The sequence below is a fragment of the Vanrija albida genome, assembly GCF_041260175.1.
Source record: "Vanrija albida strain AlHP1 chromosome Unknown contig_6, whole genome shotgun sequence".
Taxonomy (NCBI): Eukaryota; Fungi; Basidiomycota; class Tremellomycetes; order Trichosporonales; family Trichosporonaceae; genus Vanrija; species Vanrija albida.
Window position 1 is genome coordinate 496816 of NW_027191425.1, and position 17007 is coordinate 513822.

At 64.8% G+C, this 17007-nt stretch overlaps 8 protein-coding genes across 8 annotated transcripts; 4 read left to right on the forward strand and 4 right to left on the reverse strand.

Annotated features, from left to right (window-relative positions):
• Positions 1–648: 648 nt before the first annotated feature.
• Positions 649–1846, forward strand: Q8F55_007550 (uncharacterized protein; the record flags this gene model as incomplete). Its single annotated transcript, XM_069355974.1, has 3 exons — positions 649–708; positions 743–903; positions 1438–1846. 3 exons carry the CDS (start codon positions 649–651, stop codon positions 1835–1837), a joined length of 621 nt encoding a protein of 206 aa, XP_069205815.1. The 3' UTR covers positions 1838–1846.
• A 306-nt stretch (positions 1847–2152) lies between these two features.
• Q8F55_007551 (uncharacterized protein) lies at positions 2153–2951 on the reverse strand (the record flags this gene model as incomplete). The annotated part of the gene is made up of 3 exons (XM_069355975.1): positions 2153–2684; positions 2746–2848; positions 2891–2951. 3 exons carry the CDS (start codon positions 2949–2951, stop codon positions 2153–2155), a joined length of 696 nt encoding a protein of 231 aa, XP_069205816.1.
• A 210-nt stretch (positions 2952–3161) lies between these two features.
• On the forward strand, positions 3162–4399 carry Q8F55_007552 (uncharacterized protein; the record flags this gene model as incomplete). Its single annotated transcript, XM_069355976.1, has 4 exons — positions 3162–3373; positions 3419–3557; positions 3598–3850; positions 3897–4399. 4 exons carry the CDS (start codon positions 3162–3164, stop codon positions 4397–4399), a joined length of 1107 nt encoding a protein of 368 aa, XP_069205817.1.
• A 72-nt stretch (positions 4400–4471) lies between these two features.
• Positions 4472–5135, reverse strand: Q8F55_007553 (uncharacterized protein; the record flags this gene model as incomplete). Its single annotated transcript, XM_069355977.1, has 2 exons — positions 4472–4596; positions 4631–5135. The coding sequence occupies 2 exons, from the start codon at positions 5133–5135 to the stop codon at positions 4472–4474; spliced, it is 630 nt and encodes a 209-aa protein (XP_069205818.1).
• Positions 5136–5602: 467 nt separating this feature from the next.
• Q8F55_007554 (uncharacterized protein) lies at positions 5603–6084 on the reverse strand (the record flags this gene model as incomplete). The annotated part of the gene is made up of 2 exons (XM_069355978.1): positions 5603–5995; positions 6079–6084. The coding sequence occupies 2 exons, from the start codon at positions 6082–6084 to the stop codon at positions 5603–5605; spliced, it is 399 nt and encodes a 132-aa protein (XP_069205819.1).
• A 436-nt stretch (positions 6085–6520) lies between these two features.
• On the reverse strand, positions 6521–7917 carry asa1 (Astra associated protein 1 Asa1; the record flags this gene model as incomplete). The annotated part of the gene is made up of 6 exons (XM_069355979.1): positions 6521–6830; positions 6869–6996; positions 7032–7117; positions 7153–7438; positions 7478–7664; positions 7703–7917. 6 exons carry the CDS (start codon positions 7915–7917, stop codon positions 6521–6523), a joined length of 1212 nt encoding a protein of 403 aa, XP_069205820.1.
• A 663-nt stretch (positions 7918–8580) lies between these two features.
• Positions 8581–10619, forward strand: Q8F55_007556 (uncharacterized protein; the record flags this gene model as incomplete). The annotated part of the gene is made up of 9 exons (XM_069355980.1): positions 8581–8834; positions 8901–8985; positions 9024–9345; positions 9378–9586; positions 9625–9988; positions 10027–10216; positions 10253–10297; positions 10336–10359; positions 10418–10619. The coding sequence occupies 9 exons, from the start codon at positions 8581–8583 to the stop codon at positions 10617–10619; spliced, it is 1695 nt and encodes a 564-aa protein (XP_069205821.1).
• Positions 10620–12401: 1782 nt separating this feature from the next.
• Q8F55_007557 (uncharacterized protein) lies at positions 12402–16311 on the forward strand (the record flags this gene model as incomplete). The annotated part of the gene is made up of 11 exons (XM_069355981.1): positions 12402–12971; positions 13010–13131; positions 13180–13435; positions 13472–13540; positions 13579–13720; positions 13759–14232; positions 14268–14315; positions 14355–15074; positions 15113–15217; positions 15252–15680; positions 15731–16311. The coding sequence occupies 11 exons, from the start codon at positions 12402–12404 to the stop codon at positions 16309–16311; spliced, it is 3516 nt and encodes a 1171-aa protein (XP_069205822.1).
• Positions 16312–17007: the final 696 nt, after the last annotated feature.

A 17007-nucleotide genomic window follows, 5' to 3' on the forward strand; every position in this document is an offset into this window, starting at 1 on the left:
CAGGGCTTTAGCCACCTGATTTCCTCTGCGCTGCGCGCTGGCAGGACCCAGCCGCGAGAGGCAGGTGCCGGGCGAGCCAGCGAGCCTGAGCAACCTGAGCGAGCCTGAGCAAGCCTCTGCGCCACAATGGCGCAAGCATTAGACATCTGCTGCAGAGCAGAGCAGACTACTGTTTCTCTCAACCTTGGTGTTTTTGGGATTAGATTTGGATTAGTATGCGTATTTGGATGTATTTGTTACATTACGGGTGGGCAGACAGAGGCTTAGTGGCCAAATGCGTCCGCGTGGGCAGCGTCGTCAGGTTTTAGCCGTGAGATGAGTCGGAGACGAGCGTCGTAATGGCCAGGCAGGCAAGAGCAAGCAGCCGAGCCAAGCAGCCAGCCAGCCCAGCCAGCAGCCGCCTGCAGGACATTGTCGCCCTCCTGAGCCAAAGGCAAACGGCAAAGCAGCAGCGAGCGCAACGCAACTGCAACTCGTCTCATCCTTTCCTTCATATTTCTCGCGCACAGAGCCTACAGCCTCTGTTGTTCGTGTTTCACAAGCGACGACAACAACTACGCACGGCCCAAGGGACAAGGACATCTATTAAAGCGTCACCCGCCAAACCCCGCACCACTCGCTCGACCAAACCACCCCCCACCGGCCCACATGGGCCTGTTCGACTTCCTGCCCTGCTGCGGCAAGGCCCCCGCCGTCAAGGATGACGAGGTTGGTTGCTTCCCCTGTCGGCAGCTGACCCCAGGTGACGGCGGCCGACACGGACCCGCTCCTCGCGCCCGGGAACGAGATACAGAGCCAGGACGGGTACGGCGCCGTGTCGATGAGCGCTGCGCCTGAGGCCAGCGGCGGGCTCAACGCGAGCCAGCGCGCGCGGATTGCTGAGATTGGCCGCGAGGCTGGCGGGTGAGTGGGCTTGGGTGGGGGGGTACGGCGGTCCGGGGGGTGGGGGGGCACTGCCTCGGTGGGCGCGGCGGAGTAGGACTCGCGCGGCAGGGCGAAGGCACCGCGGCTCCGCCGAGCTGAGCGCTGTGGGCGAGTTCCGACGGCGAGGGGGAGGGGGGAGGGGGAGGGGGGAGGGACGGTGGACCGGGGTGTCGAGGGCAGGCGGCGCACGCTTGTCGTCAGCCCCGAGCCGTCAGCCCCGTCGCCCCGCCTGTCGTCAGCCCAGCTGTCGCTAGCCAGCGCTGGCTAGCCCCGGGGAATGCCGTTGGCACCGAGGTGGTCGCGGGTGCTGCTGGCGTCGGCGCTGTCGACGCCGCACCTTGGCGCCGCACCCCGGCCCCCCCTTTGGCATGCGGCCTGCCGCGCTGCTTGCTGTGCACGCATGCCAGAGGTGCCGCGCCGCCGCAACCTCGACGGCCCGACGAGGCTACCGCCCGAGGGCTCAGCCTGATCACGAGCCCACACCGCTCTCCACGCTCACGCTAACCCACCCAGCCACATGCTGCCGATCACGCACGCCAGCCGGGCAGCGACGACGTCGCCCGGCGTCCGCCGTGCGGCGACGAGCGGCACGGCGTCGCCCGCCTCGCGCCCGGCCTCACCTGTGCCAGGTGTGCCAGCCGAGTCGCCCGTCATCCCGCCCAGCCCGCTGGCCGAGACGTCGGGCGCCAACGAGGACGACACGCCGGTGGCCAGCGGCGCGACGACGCCCGCGCACGTGCCCGAGGCGGTCGTTGGCTCGGCAGAGGTCGTGCACAAGACGCTCTTTGCCGGCGGCGGCGCGCCCCCTGCGCGCGGGGCCAAGGCCAACAACGGCAACGGCGGCAACGCTCGCGGCGGAGGCAAGAACCGCGGGCGCGGGCGCGGGCGCGGACGCAGCAAGAAGTCCAAGTAGGGGGCGGGGGTGAGGGCTCCGGGCTAGCCGGGCTCTGGCCCGGGCAGTGTTGTAACATGGCGACCATGTGGCAGACATCTTCATGTGCACTCGGCGACAGCGCATCATCATATGGTAGTGGCGCATAGTATTAGTTTTTATTTTGCATGAAGTGGTTTGCGAGCCGAGCGAGCGCGCAGCGCGAGTGAGGCGGAGTGGGAGTGAGGACACCTGAAGCGTTGCTGGGCGACTGCCACCGAGCACAACCCCCTCCCCTCCCCCCCCCTCCCCCGTCAATCCCAAGACCCATGCAAATGCTAAAGAATACAATGCCACCTACGCCTTCGCCGCGCGCCGCGCAGCCCGCTCAGCCCGCCGCTGCTCCCTTCCGTCCGCCTTGAGCGCCTTGCGCTGAGCGCGCGCCGCCCTCCGCGCGACCTTGTCGCCCTTCTCCGCCTCCCTCGCGGCCGCAGCAGCGAGCTTGCGCGCGGCCTTTTCGGCGCGGGCGGCGCGCTTGGCCTCCTTGCGCACCCTTCTTTCCTCCTTACTCTCCTCCCCTGCCTCGGCCTTGTCCCCGGCCTCGGCCTTATCCTCCGCGCTGGGCGCCGCACCCCACAGCTGGCTCCGCAGCGGTCGTGTCCTCCCGCCTGCTGGCGCTGGCGCTGCCACCGGCTCCGGCTCGCTCGGCTTGGGGCTGCTCTCGGCGCTGCCGCGGTAGAAGCTCGAGTAGAGCTTGCGCTTTGCGATCTCGCGGCCTGAGCGCGCGGCGATGGAGAGCGAGGGCGTGGACGTGGTTGGTGTGTTGGCGCCGGACGTGGCGGGCGAGGTCGAGCTGCTCGCGATCGACGCTGCTGTGGCTGCGAAGATGCTGCGGGGTTAGCGGGGGGACGCGGGCATAAGGGACGCTCGCTCGCGCGCTCGCGACTCACTGGTCCCAGAACGGCACGGCCTCGTCCCGGTCCTTGCCTATCCCGCTCAGCGACTTCTTCTGCACCGTCGCGAGCGGGCGCGTGATGTGCCCGTCCTTGAGGGCTAGCGTGGGTCAGCCTCCGAGGTCACCCCCGCTGCACTCACCACTCCCCTTGCCCTTCCAGCCCTGCTTGACCAGGTGGTCGTGCGGGTTGAACGTCGACATGGTGTTGTTGTTGTCGCTGTGGAGGGAGGTGTTCAAAACTGTGACCCTCTGGTGGAGGTGGGGGAAGGGAGGGAGGCGTGAGGCTGGCACGCGAAATCTCATCTGGCCGTGCCAGCCTCACCCGCCCAACGAACCTCCACTCGCACATTCCACTGCAGGACAAAGCAACGCGCCGACCACTGTGCCATCGCCCATCGTACCCCCCCACCCATGCCTGTCCCAGTCCGCGCGCCGTCCCCCGCGCCGCTGTTCCCGCCGCTCACGGTCGGCGAGGTCGACGCCGCGCGCACGTCGGCATGGTACGAAACCTTTGAGGACATTACGTTTGCCGCCAGCGTCGTCGACATTGACGCGCTGGGCGAGCATGACGCGTTTGTCGAGTGGCTCCACTCGGACTCGATCTTCATGCCCGAGGACGACGAGTGAGTGGCGAGCTGTTGTGTTGAGGAAGACGAGCTCACCCACAGGGCCGGCCCATCACGGCAAGGCTCGCCCGACCCCGACGCGCCCGTGTACCGGCTGCCCAAGACGAGCGCGGCGATTCGCGCCGCGCTGCGGCGGTACGGCGGCGCCGTGTTCCCCAAGCTCAACTGGACATCGCCTAGGGTGGGTCGCGTGGTGTGGGGTAGCCGGCTGACACACCCAGGACGCAGCCTTCCTCCTCCCCCAGACCGAGTTCGGCCCCCTCCACTGCATCTCGCCGGACGACGTCTACCTCCTGCTCAAGAGCTCGGACTTTATCCAGCACGACCTGGACCCGGAGCGCGCGTACGAGGGGTGCGTCGGCGTCGACGCGGCCGCGCTGCCCGAGCCGCGCATCGAGCTCGTGCTCAAGAAGTTTGTCGAGCTCAACCCCGCGCGCGAGGTGCGGTGCTTTGTGCGCGACAACATCTTGCTGGGTGCGTAGGGACGCCGCATCATCTCGCCCACGCTAACACACCCCAGCCGTGTCCCAGCGCGATACAAACTTCTACGACCACCTCCAGGACCCAGAAGTGCAGCAGAAGCTCGTCGACAACGTGCGCGCGTTCTGGGAGGACGAAGTGAGGGGGGATTACGCTGGTGGAGACGACTACGTCTTCGACCTCTATCTCGACGAGCGCAACACGTCGGCCACGATCATGGACTTCCAGCCGTACCGCCCAGCGACCGACTCGTACCTGTTCAGCTACCCCGAGCTGCAGCAGATCTTTGTGCGCGCGCAGGCGCCGCTCCCGGACGGCGGGGACGACCGGCCGCGGCTGCCAGTGCTGCGGGTTATCGACAGCGCGGCACACCCCGAGGCGAACCGCAACGCGCCGGCGTTCAGCGCCAACATGATGCCGCTCGAGATGCTCGAGATGAGCCAGGGCAGGAGTCTGGCCGAGCTGCAGGAGGCGTGGGAGGCGGCGGTGGCCGCGGGGCTGACGGGCGGCGAGGGGGACTCTGACGACGAGAGCGTGGAGTAGAGGGTGGGTGTCACTGTATCACAGGTCTGCATCTGGCATCTGTCATTCATTGCATTATACAACGGAGCGGGGCTACTGGGCGGTGGGTGCGGCCGAGGGAGCAGCGGGGGCAGCGGCGGGAGCGGCGGCGGCAGCAGGGACAGCGGCCGCGGCGCCAGTCGGCGCGGCAGTCGGCGCGGCGCCAGCAGCAGGCGTGGCTAAAGTCAGCGCGGCGGCAAAGGGGCAACTCACGGCCCGAGTTCTTAAGGTCGCCAGTGGCGACAGCGGGGGTGGGCACCGACGTCGGCGCGGCACCGGCCGCCGGCGCCGGGGCGGCAGGCGCGCCGAAAGACCCAATCTTGCTCACGACGGCGTGGTGCTTCTCCTCAAACTGGGCGGCGAGCTCGTCCAAGCGGCGGTTGAGCTCTGCGCGCGTCTGCTCAAACGACGCCTGCACGTCGCTGATGGCCGGCGCGCTGTCGCTCTCGAGCTGGTCGAGCGAGCCCTGCAGGTTGTCGTGCAGCTGGTTGAAGTTGTCGGTGACGTTGCGCCGCAGGTTGGAGAGGGCGGAGCGCCAGTCCCCGGCGGCAGCGTGCAGGCTGTCGTGGGCCGTGCGCTGGGTCGGGTGCGGCGGGATGGCTGGGGCAGCGCCGCCAGCGCCGGCAGGCGCGGCGGCGGCGGCAGGAGCAGCCGGCGCCGAGGCAGGAGCAGCCGGCGTAGCAGCGGCACCGGTGGTCGTCGGGGTCGGGTTGGACATTGCGATGGATGGATGGATGGTGGGAAGACGCAGGCGGTGGTAGCAGCAGCCGCGGTATATATAGTGCGTCGTGCCGTCGTGCCTCTGTTGTCACATCACATCACGACGCGCGTGACGTACGCACGTCTGACGGCGACGATCGAGATTGATTCAGCCAATGCCACTTTGGGCCAACGGTCGCGTCGTCAAACGTGCGCGCGGCATCGAGCGAACGGCATCGAGCGAAGCGAGATGCCGCGGGTGCATGCTGTCTGCCTCACGCCGACGCGTGCTCGCCCGCGCCGGCGCCCGCAGCGCGATAAGATAGATGCACGGTGGCACGGCGAATGATGCGCCGTTGCGTCGATCACGGGCGTGCGTCGCCGGGCGCCGTGGCACATGAGCTGCTCAACATTACATCCCACTACCCCCTACCCACTACTACCTGTCCAAGCTCTCGGCGCGCCTGCGGCGCACCTCGGCGTACCTCATGGCCCGCGCCACGCGCCCGCGTCGGCGGCCTTAGCGTCGACAGCCACGCTCCCGCCAGCATGCTTATCCCACCACGCGTGGAGCTTGTCGATCGCCTCGTGCAGCTCGGTCTTGGCCTCGCCCACGCTGCCGTCGATGCCGACGGCGAACTCGTGCTTCTCGTCCTCGAGCCCGTGCGCCACCGTGCTCAGCTTGCCGTGCAGGTGCTCGAGCGCGTCGGCGACATTCGCGCGCAGGTGCACGAACGCCTCGTGCACGTCGTGGTGGTGCGAGAGCGCGTGCTTGTGGTGGTTGGCCTCGCGCTCCTCGAGCTCGGCGTCCCACTCGCCCGGGGAGGGGCAGGGCCGGTCGGAGGAGGGGGCGGAGGGTGCTTCGTGCTGCGTCATGGCCTGGGGTTAGCGGAGACGCGGGGACGGGGGCTCACGATGGGTGCTTGCTTGTGCTTTACGGGGCAGCTGAAGCACGAGCAGACTGCCATTTATACCACCCCGAGCACCCCGAGCACCCCTCCCCCCCTCAACCCCCCCCCCCAGCACACGACCACACGACCCCAGCCACCCCGCACCGCACACATCCCGACGTCCCCCACAACCCGTGACCACCACTGCCATTCCCACGCCCGTGGCGCATGGCTGATCGCCGCCACCGCCACCCCCGACCGACCCGGCAGCGGCCGGCGCGGCCTCCGCCGCCGCCACACCCCGCCGCCCCCGCCGCCCCCATCCCACCCGCATCTCTTGGCCCCCACTGGATGCTGCGTTTTGCGGTGATAGGCTGGCCGAGCAGAGTGGGGGCGGGGCGGGTCGCAGGCCGCGGCGGGGTGGGTCGTCTCCGCCGGGGTGCACCTTCCGAAGTCGGCTGCCGCCGGCCCAATGCCAATGCCATGCATATGAGTGTGGATGTGCACGCCGCCGCTACCTCCCCCCCGCGGCCCGCCCGCCGGCCCCAAAGTCCATCAGCGCCCACAGCCCTATCCTCCGATCCTTCCCGCCGCTCGCGAGCCACCGGTCTCGGGGCCCAGCAGCGTCCCCTGCGCCGTCGTCGTCGTCACTGTCGCTCTCCGCCCCGAGCTCCACCGTCTCGTTGTCGTCGTCGCCACCGCCAGTGCCGCCTTCGAGAAGCAGCGCCGTCGGCGGCTGCGCAAATGCAAGCGCCTGGACGCTCTCGCGATGGTACGCCAGCGTGCCCAGCGGCTTGAAAGTCGCGGCGGAGAACAACCGTATCCTGGGCAAAGTCAGCGATAGCCAGCCAGGCCGACTCACCGCCCGTCCCAACCTCCAACGCCCACCACGAGGCCGTCGTGCGACGTCGCCAGCGAGGCGTGGCCGATCTGGTTCATCGCGTACGTCGTGAGCACCGAAGCAGGCGGCTCGGCCGTGCCGTCGATAACCTGGGCCTGTCAGCTGCGCCTCGTACCCAACCCACCGATGACAGGTCCACGCGCCCGAGGAGATGGTCGGCTGACACGGTAAACGCCCGCGTGAACGCCGGATCGACCGCCATGGCCATGACTGGCGTCAGCGTGGGTCCCGAGAACGCCACTCACCAGCCTCGTTGTGCGCCTTGCCCTCCCACAGTCGCTTCCACGCCTGCTCCCCCGTCTCCGCACCCTTTCTCCCGTCCCACATCCTCTCCACGTCCGACACCCCACATGACCACACCTCCACCCGGCCATCCTCGTACCCCGTGGCCAGGAACACTTGGGCGTCGCGCACGTGCAGATGGAGGGACATGACCAGCCCCGAGCGCGGCGCGTCGGGCCCGGTTGCCCGGGGGACGTAGTTGATTGCCGAGTGCAGCCGTTTCAGGCTCGGGACGTGGTAGATGTCGATCTGGGGGTGAGCTACCATCGCTCCGAAGCTCAAACCCACCAGCTCCGAGTCAGTGAGGTTGGGAAGGGCTAGCAGCGCCTCTCCAGCGGCCTCCAAAGGCGCCAAGGAGAACTGGCAAAAGTTGAGCGAGTTGGACGGCATCGTCTGGACCACTGCCGGCGCCCCCTGCCCCCTCGGCCCAGGCGGCACCCGCGCATAGAAGTTGATCTTGTTATCGCGTCCTTGGCTGGGGTGTTAGCTATCTTAACCATCCTCAGCTCGCACCTCACCACGCCCCCGTCCCATTCGCCGACGGAAAGGACGCCCTTGTCGTGCGCCTCCCAGCTGGCGACGACGCGGCGCGCGCTCAGATCCGTCACGCTGACGACGCCGTCCTGGTCTCCAGCGAAGAGGTGCGTGTTACCCCGCGTGAAGTGCAGTGCCGAGATCGGAGCGTGGTGTGCGCGCAGAATGTGGAAGGGTATTGGCGGGGGAGGCATTGTTGTTGTGGTCTGGGTGGATGAAGGGAGGAAGGCAAGGTGGAGGAAGGTGGAAGTCGGATGATGTCAGTTGTCCCTATTTGAGGCGTAATGCGTTTCAGCGTCCAGTCAAAGTCAAAGCCGCGCCACAAGCACCGTAAAGCAACAACTTTGTGGGTTGAGGGTTGGACAACAAGCAAACCACCAACGATCACAGCGACGACTCGACGTCTGCGCTCACGCTCGTCTCGGGATCCATCACCCCTTACGCGCACTCAGCACTGGCCGTGGCTCGGGGCCAGTCGGACCCCCGCCAACAGCCACACCTCGGCACCGTACAGCACCCCGCCTCACTCCACTCCCCACACCCACCCACCTTGGGCATGCATCCAGGCAGGTTCAGTCCCCAGCTCATCCCAAAATCCATGCACACGACCTGCTACTCCAGGTCGTTCTGAGTGATGGCTCGAACGCGCTCCACGCTGCCACCAAGTGCGTCATTTCTGATTGATTAGGATGCACGTGATGCCCAGACTAATATCCGTGCCTGAGGAATTCCTAAATTCGGTCGTCGCGGGTAGCCGCGACTCACATTCCTCCGACCTTCATCGGCGACGACGCTGAAGAGCCAACAGCGGCCACCATCTCCTCTTGTCCATTGCAAAATCTTCAACTCTGCGCCCCATGCCGTCGCGCAACGCCAGCCCCGCCCGAGCCGGCTCTGTGCGCTCTGCGGGTGGCTCGAACGGGTTCAGTGCCGTCCCGCAGGCGTCCGCCCTTGGCTTTGTCGCCAACCGCATCCTCCAGCAGACCGACATGACTATCGACCGCAGCAACGCCGACCTACCGAGCGCGGCGCCGTCCCCGTTCGAGCCACACCCTCTCCGGAGGCATCGTCTGCAGCGCGGCTTCTCGCTCGACCAGGTGCAGAACCTTGGGTAAGTATAGGGCAGGTCCACAGGCCGAATTCCCCTCCACTCCTCTGGGCCCCGCTCACGTCCCAGGATCATCTCGTCGCAGGAGCGCAGCATCACAGACTTTGAGAACATCCCCGTCGCCGACGAGGACATTGCCAATCTCCCAAAGAAGGTGAGGCCTGACCCCGAGCGCAGCGCCACTGACTCTAGCTCCGGCCCTACTACTCCAAATTGGCCGAGATCCACGAGCACTACGTCGAGGTCGACACGCTGCTGTCCGGCGAGCTGCCCTCGATCATTGCTGGCAGCTTCCGTCCGCCACCGCTGCGTAGCGTGTACCCAAGCGATGCGGCGTACGTCAACGCTGTTGAGTGGCAGCGCAGGCACACGGCGTGGCATGTGCGTCCGAAGCGCATGGACGGGGACGCCATCGTCGATGACGACGAGGAGGCTGGTCCGGTCGACGAGAACACACCGCTCGTAGGCCACAAGCAGGCCAAGCGTGAGAGGCTGGCCAAGCTCGCCCTGCATAGTGAGTTGGAGCCACGGACGCGCTGACCGCAGTCAACACCATCGTCAACTTCTTGCTCGTTGGGGTCAAGGCCGTTGCGGTCTACTACTCCTCATCTATCTCGCTCATGGCGTCGCTCATCGACTCGGCTCTCGATCTTCTCTCGACGTTCATCATCCTCGGCACGTCGTGGGCCATGGGACAGGAGAGCGACCGGCACTTGTACCCCGCAGGCAAGAGGCGATTCGAGCCCCTCGGTGTGGTGAGCCAAGTCACGCTGCATCACCACTAACCCCCCAGCTCATCTTCTCCGTCGTCATGATCTGTTCCTTTGTGCAAGTTTTCATCGAGTCCTTCCAGCGCGTGTTCCGGCACGAGCGCCCTGAGACGGTCGAGCTCAGCACGATCGGCCTTTCGACCATGCTAGCCACCATCGCCACAAAGTCGGTGCTCTGGTGGTGGTGCTCGACCATCCCCAGCTCGGGGGTGCAGGCTCTCGCGCAAGACGCCGAGAACGATGTGTGGCTCAACGTCATGTCGCTCTCCTTCCCATGGCTTGGAGAGAAGCTCGACTCACCGCTTCTCGACCCTATCGGCGGTATGGTCCTCTCACTTTACATTATCATCGCGTGGGTCAGGACGCTCTTCGACAACTTTAGCAACTGTGGGTATTGTCGCTCCGACGATATGCTGACATTGCAGTGTCGGGGAAACAAGCTTCTGGCGACCAGATCACGCGTGTCCTGTACATGGTGTCGCGATTCAACCCCGTGCTAGAGATCTCTGACGTCGAGGTGTACCACATTGGCGACGACCTGGTATGCGAAGTCGACGTAGTGCTACCCCAGTCGACATCACTTCACCATGCCCACGACGTCGGGGAGACCATCCAGTAAGCTCGCAGGCCTGAGCACACAACTGACCCCAGGTGTATGCTCGAGAACCTTGACGGTGTCATCCGTGCCTATGTCCAGTGAGTCAACCTTGCCCGCTGCGCTCACACCACCCCAGCCTCGACTACTCGTCCTCAAACCCGTGGGTACCTTTCCGGCCGGAGCTCAGCGTGGACCCTATTTTGCTAATGTGTCTGCAGAGCACAACACACATCCCGATGGGGCCCGAACAGGGCAACTGTCGCCCCTGTTCCCGCAGGCGAGCGCTCGCCAGCACCCTCTGAATCGTCTCTGTTATCGGGATCAGTTACGCCACGGGCGACAACCCTCCTGGCGACGCAGGGCATTCAGCGACTACAATCTTTGCCCGACGCGCCGAGTATCCCAGAAGAGGTGTCGTAAGAGTTGACACTCACTCGGCGGCCACGACGCACGGGGCGCGGTTTGAAGCCACGATCGGTCGCATAGACCGCATGCGCGTTGACCCAACGCCACAACACCAGCGTCGTCGGCTTTGGCTTGCTCTTTCGAAGGCCACCGCTCACAAAATGTACAGGCAGAGACCCAATGTAGACATGACACGAGCCACCGACGACGTGACGGCGGCCAAGCTGCTGCAGCGAGGGCCCCCCTAACGATGGTGACGCCATGTCGCCATGGCCCTGGATTGCTGATGCGGAGTGTGCCTCTTTTGTTCCTGCTTTGGCTGTGCCAATGTCTATCTTCCGAGACGACACTCACACTACAGGCGTCTCCTGTGTCTGACATCACACTGAACTCGTCTGCTTCACGCTTGACATTCACATTCACAGCCAGACCGACAACCCACGCGCGTCGAGGACAGGGTAACGGAGAAGAAGCAGCGGCGGCGACACGACCGACGCCACACGGCCTGTGCTCGTCACACCCTCGTTTAGCCATACAGAGCGTCGGGCTTCTCGTCGGCCCAAACATGGGTACATGGGAAGCACTGCTGCAGTGTTTGTGTCGACAGACGGGCCGTGCAGAGGGAGCGCGAAGGGGGGACGGGGGACGGGGCGCGCCAGCGCCCGCGACTGCCAGCGCGAGTGTTTTCTTTTTGCGAGCGGCGGCGGCGGGGGCGGCGAAGACTCGTCACTTAGTCTACTAGGTGTTGCACTGATCTTTGTGCTTCTCACTAGCTCGTTCTCCTTGGTCAAGTGCCCGCAATCGCTCGCAACGCCCTGCCTTTAAAGCATCCCCCGCCCGTCTTCTCGCCTCTGCTGCTGCATCATCATCTCGCCCGCGCCGCCCGCCCAACTCGTCGCATCACAACGACCATCTCGATCGAGACCTTTGGGGTGCGTCGTGCGGCCTTATACCCCTTGTAGGCGCCGCGCCCATCAAGAAATTTGACGAGCCGTCGAGAAGCACAAGCTGCGCCCTAGTGTGTGCCCCCGTTGCCCCGTCGCCCCGTCGCCCCTCTCCGCATCGTCGTCGCCGTGGAAGCCGTCGTCGTCGACGCCCTCCCGGCCCTCGCGCCCATCGCGCCCATAACGCCCACGGCGCCCCACCCGCAATAATCACACACACGCCAACACACACGCGCACGCACCCAAACACCCCACCCACACGGCCCACACACACACACCCGCGCGCCTGAGCCCCCCACTCTGCTCGCACAGCCATGGTCTCCCCGTCGTCGTCCAACACTCTTACGCCCCTCTCCCTCTCATTCTCCTCGTCCATCCACTCTCGTCAACCTCCTCGCAAAAACAACCCCGCTGGACCCGCCACGTCGACTCTTTCACACCGACACGTCTACCAGAGCAAGAAAAAGGCCCCCGTCCTTCGGAGGAAAAAGCCTTTTGCCAGCGCCGCAAACGCCATGGTGAGCCCGGGCTCGTCGGCCACAACTCGCCCACTCGTCATCCAACACTCGCGCTCTCGACAGCGTCTTCGAGCTGTAGCGCGTGCCCAGGCGCCTTCCCCTGAGCTACCCTCGAGGTCACTCGACTCGGTGAGTAAGACTGGCGTGGTAACGGCAGCAGCGGCGGCGTAGGAGGCGTCGGCGGACTGGGTGGAGAAGCCGTCGCGCGCCCAGCGAGCGATGCGGCCACCCAGCACAAACAAACATTGCACGACGCACTGACACTCTGGCTTGTGCATCAGTCAACATCGGTTGAAGTCTCTCATCCTTCAATCACTGTCAACAACTCGTCCAACATGGACATATCTCCCAACGGTTACGGCAACGACGTCGCCGACACGGCCAGCCGAGACAACACCAGCACTAGCGCTATCCTCGACCCTTCTTTCATCAGACAGGCTATCGCGCCCATGCTCGACACCGTGTCATACTGTTCCGACCATGACGAGAGCGAATTCGTCTCGTACAACCAGTTCGCCAATGGTGTCCAGGCCGCGCCGGTGTATGATGTCGAGGACGAGCCCACCGCCGACACTAGCGCCGCCTATCCCACCCCATCCCCCAGCTCGTCACCCACGACGCCCAACCACGACGGCGCTGCCGCCCATCTCTTCTCCACGGCACCCGGCATGGAAGACATTGTCGCGCTCTCGGACGACCAGGTCCAGGGCCGCTTTAGCTTCGACACGGAAGTGGGCAACGGCAACTGGGGCCAGGTGTACATGACCTCGCTCAAGCCGTACGAGGATAGCGACCTAGATCCAACGGACCCCGTCTTCCGCCTTGGAAACATGTCTGCAGGCGGCCTCGGCAAGTTTGGCGCCGGTGTCGTCGCCATCAAGGTTGTTCACAAGGACAAGGACCCGGTGCGTGTGTGTGGGTGGGCAAGTGTGCTGACGCCCAGGTCACGATGCAGCGCATCCGCTCACTCTGGCTCGAAATGAAGACTACCAGGAGCTTACGGCACGAGCCGCACCCTAGCATTATCCGCTTTGAGGCATTTGTGATCAGCAGAAGCTGGGCGTTGTGAGTGGCACGCTGTGGACTCGAATGTGGCGCTGACCATGACACCAGCCTCGTCATGCCCTACCACTCGCACATCATCCCCGTGCAGATGGGCCATGAGCGCGCACGTCCATACTTCCGTCAGCTGTGCAGCGCCGTGGGGTACCTCCACGAGCGCGGCATAACGCACAATGACATCAAGCCGGCAAACATCCTCATCAGCCACCACGATATTCCGGTCATCGTGGATTTCGGCTTTGCCCAGCAGCACAAGCCCAGCAGCCGGGGTGCATTTCTTACCACGATTAGCTGGGGCACGCCAGAGGTGAGCAGTAGCTACGGTTCTATGGCTAACTGTCAGTACCTCGACCCCCAGAGGGCCCGCGGTCAGCCCCATGATGAACGCCAGTCGGACGTCTGGGCGCTGGGAGTGAGTTCCAACCAGCATTAGCTTTCTAACCCTCTCAGGTCACCATGTTCGAGGTCCTTGTGGGCCGAACGCCATTTGAAGCCGATGAGGACGAGAACTTCGAGACCAAGGAGGAGCTCCTGGTGTACTGGGAGCGAACCCGCGCAGGAAACTGGATGGGCGACTGGTCCATCCCGAAGGGTAGGTACCGAGGCGGAGACTGGTAGCTGACGCAGCAGACCTTGAGCACTTGTTACGCTACATGATCTGCCCCGACCCGAGCTACCGCATCACTGCGCAGCAGGCGTACTACCACCAGTCCTTGACTCCCGTCGCCGAGTCGACAGTCTCAACTCCTAGCTTTGTCCGCCAAGCTGCTGGAGAGGTCATCGAGACACCACCCCCGGTGCGGCCCATCGTCGCCAAGAAGGACAAGGAGCGTAAGCTCAAGAAGGTCAGGAGCGACATCGGTGCCCGCCGCAAGACCAAGACCGCCGCCCAAGATAGCCCACCGCTTGGTGAGTCGGTCAAGCAGCAGGCGGTCAAGCAGCAAACGAGTGAGAGCCAGCTCCGCTCCGCCAAGGCTGTCGTCGACCTTGCTGGCCTCGCTGGTGTTCAGCCAGTGCCCGAGGTGCCAGACAAGTTCCTCAAGAAACGGGACAGCTCTGTTCTTGGTCCTCGCCAGAGGGACGCGACGCCTGACAGAGGGTCTCGTGAGTGGCTGGAGCGAGCATGGCTGACCCGATAGCTACCAAGATTATCCGTTCGGCCAAGCCGCCCCGCGTCACTGACGCTGGTGAGTCACAGTCGGATCGACAAAGCTGACAACCTGCAGAAGACTCATCTCTCGCTAAGGAGCACCGCCCCAATAGCCTCGTGCGCCCCTCGTCGACTACGGTACACAAATACAACAAACACGCCGACATTCGTCGCTCGGAACCGCTCCTCATGCGGACCAGCGCGGTTCGCGAGACCTTGCGCGATGAGTCCCCAACCCCAGCCACCAAGGCCGAAGCGTTGGCCCGGACCATGCGCTCACTCGAGGGCCTCAATGTCGTTCAGCAGAAGGAGGACACGTCGCGCCGCGCCCCGACGACCGGTGCTGCACGTGGCCAGGTGCCGCGAACCGTCAGCCTCGACCGAGGTCTTAATACCGCGAGAATCGAGTACCGTCGCAGCGAGGCCATTGTCAAGCTTGACGACGTGACCGAGATCGACGAGCGCAACGTCACGTTCAGGTCACCGAGATGTGAGGACGACCCCGACGAGCATGTGTTGACGAGGTCAGCGGCAAACCAGCGCGCGGCGCGCACCATTGCTACTTTCGCTGCCGCCCACGACGAGGTGCAGACGCCAACCCGCCCGACCTACACTTCCAAGGCCCCGATGCTGGACACTCCGATTGACACCGCGCCGGCGTTCACCAGCAGCATAACTCAGAGCAAGCGCGTTGTTAGTGGCGACATGAGCCTCGAGCTTCAGCGCAAGATCAATAGAGACGGTATGCCGTCTCCAGGTCCCGGACAGGAAGGCAAGAACACGACACCGCGCAAAGGTACGTTGAGGGGTTGTGGTGCCAACTAACCCCGGCAGCCAAACAGTCAACTGCCCCCAGCACCATTGGCGTCATGCGCAGCGGGGACACCGAGGCCCTCGAGAACCTTGACCGACTCGCGCAGTGGGTCAAGAACATGGACCGTGAGTTGCAAGCGGAGGTATTCGCTTACACCAGGCTTTGTCGAGGAGGCACGCAAGGCGTACAATGAGGGCCGTCCAGCTCCTGTCCCAGAGTTCAAGCTGCCGGAAGAACTCGAGACCTTGGCGCAGCGCTTGCGGTCTGCCAGCCCGACGCCGACCCGCCCAACGACGCCACGCCCGTCACACGTCCCCAGACAGTTCTCAACCATGCCTATTCGAGACTCGGCACGCAGATCTGTGTCTCCCACCAAGGCCACGTACGGTCGATCGGCTTCCCCGTCCAAGAGCACCTATGGCAGAAACACCGACAGGGGCACCTACGGCAGAAGCACCGACAAGGGTACCTACGGAAGAGGGACCGAGAAGGGCACGTACAGTAGAGGCACCGAGTCGTCCCGCCTTAAGCAGCGCCCCACCGTGTCGCAGGTGTTCAGAATGTTCCAGGGCGACAAGGACAAGCCGCGTGAGTGTGATGTGTGCGGAGGAGGAATGCTTGTGCTGACAGAATACCAGTTGCCACGAAGCGCTCAGCCCATGCTCTGCGTGCTGCGCCGTCAACGCCAGCACTCCGCTCACAAGCGGCGCGGCGTGTCCCGACGCGCAAGTCCGAGTCCAACCTCCGTCTTTTCAGCACGGTGGTGGCACCCACTCCCCCCAAGGTGGATATGGAGGACGCCGAGGAGTCGATGGTTCAGCATGACGAGGCCGAGCTGTTTGATGCGTCGCAGCGTCTCAAGTCGGTTCCCGGGATCAAGAAGCACGGTCAGGGCTGGACGTCAGCCGAGCCAGTGCCAAACCTCCTCGCCCCACCAAGGACAATGGGCAAGCCGTCATCGATGGTGTCACTGCGAGAGAAGGCTCGCTCTTTTCTGCCCGAGTGCGAGCGCGAGCATGTGCACTACAACGACCAGATTCCGGAAGGGCGTGTCGCTGCGTCGACGCTGCCGCGCCCTGCCCGCCCACCCACCCGCTCGTCTATCGCGCGCCCCACGACGCCGGCTGCCGAGTCGGTCTTCAGCAGCGCCGGCAAGTCGGACGTTGGGGGGTCGTCGCGTGCCAAGAACATTTTCAAGCTGTTTTCGCGCAAGAAGTAGAGCGCAAGGGCATCATTCCCCAATCATTTCCACCATCTCATGATACACACACACTCCACGAACCATTGATGACCATTATTGCAAGGCGATATCTCATACCCAGTGCCGGCGTGCCGCACGACCTGTGGACAGTATGTTTATCTGCAGTCGATCGAGTCGATCGAGTATACCTAGCTGCTATGCATGATTGCAGCGTGTGGGCTGGGGGCAGCGGAATGTTCGAGTAGGGCGGTGGGGCTGGGACGTGGCGGTCGACGTGGCGGGGGTGGTGGGGCTGCAATACTCTTAAGCCGCACGCGTCGAGAGATCCAAGTGCCACCATCGACATGGAAAGTGACGACGGGTATGAGTGGGTGCCGAGGGGGGGAGAGGGCTCGCCAACAGCGCCAATGGCCGTGGCGGCAGACGACGAGGTCGCAGCTGCGCCGCCAACAGCCGGCTCGCCCGCTCGCCCAGCCCCAAAGGAACCCACAACGACGCCAGCGGCCAGCCCAAACCCAGCACCAACGGCACCCCCAACGCCCCACAACCCGAGGCCAACACACCTCCGGCACCCCGCCGCCGCGGCCGCCGTCCTCGCCCTCGCCCTGGCGCTGGCCTTCGCCTCACTCCTCCCCACGCACGCCGGCCTCGTCTACGACGTGTACCCTGGCGCGCGCCCTCATATCCTGGGCACGGGGGTCTCGGGCGGCAGGG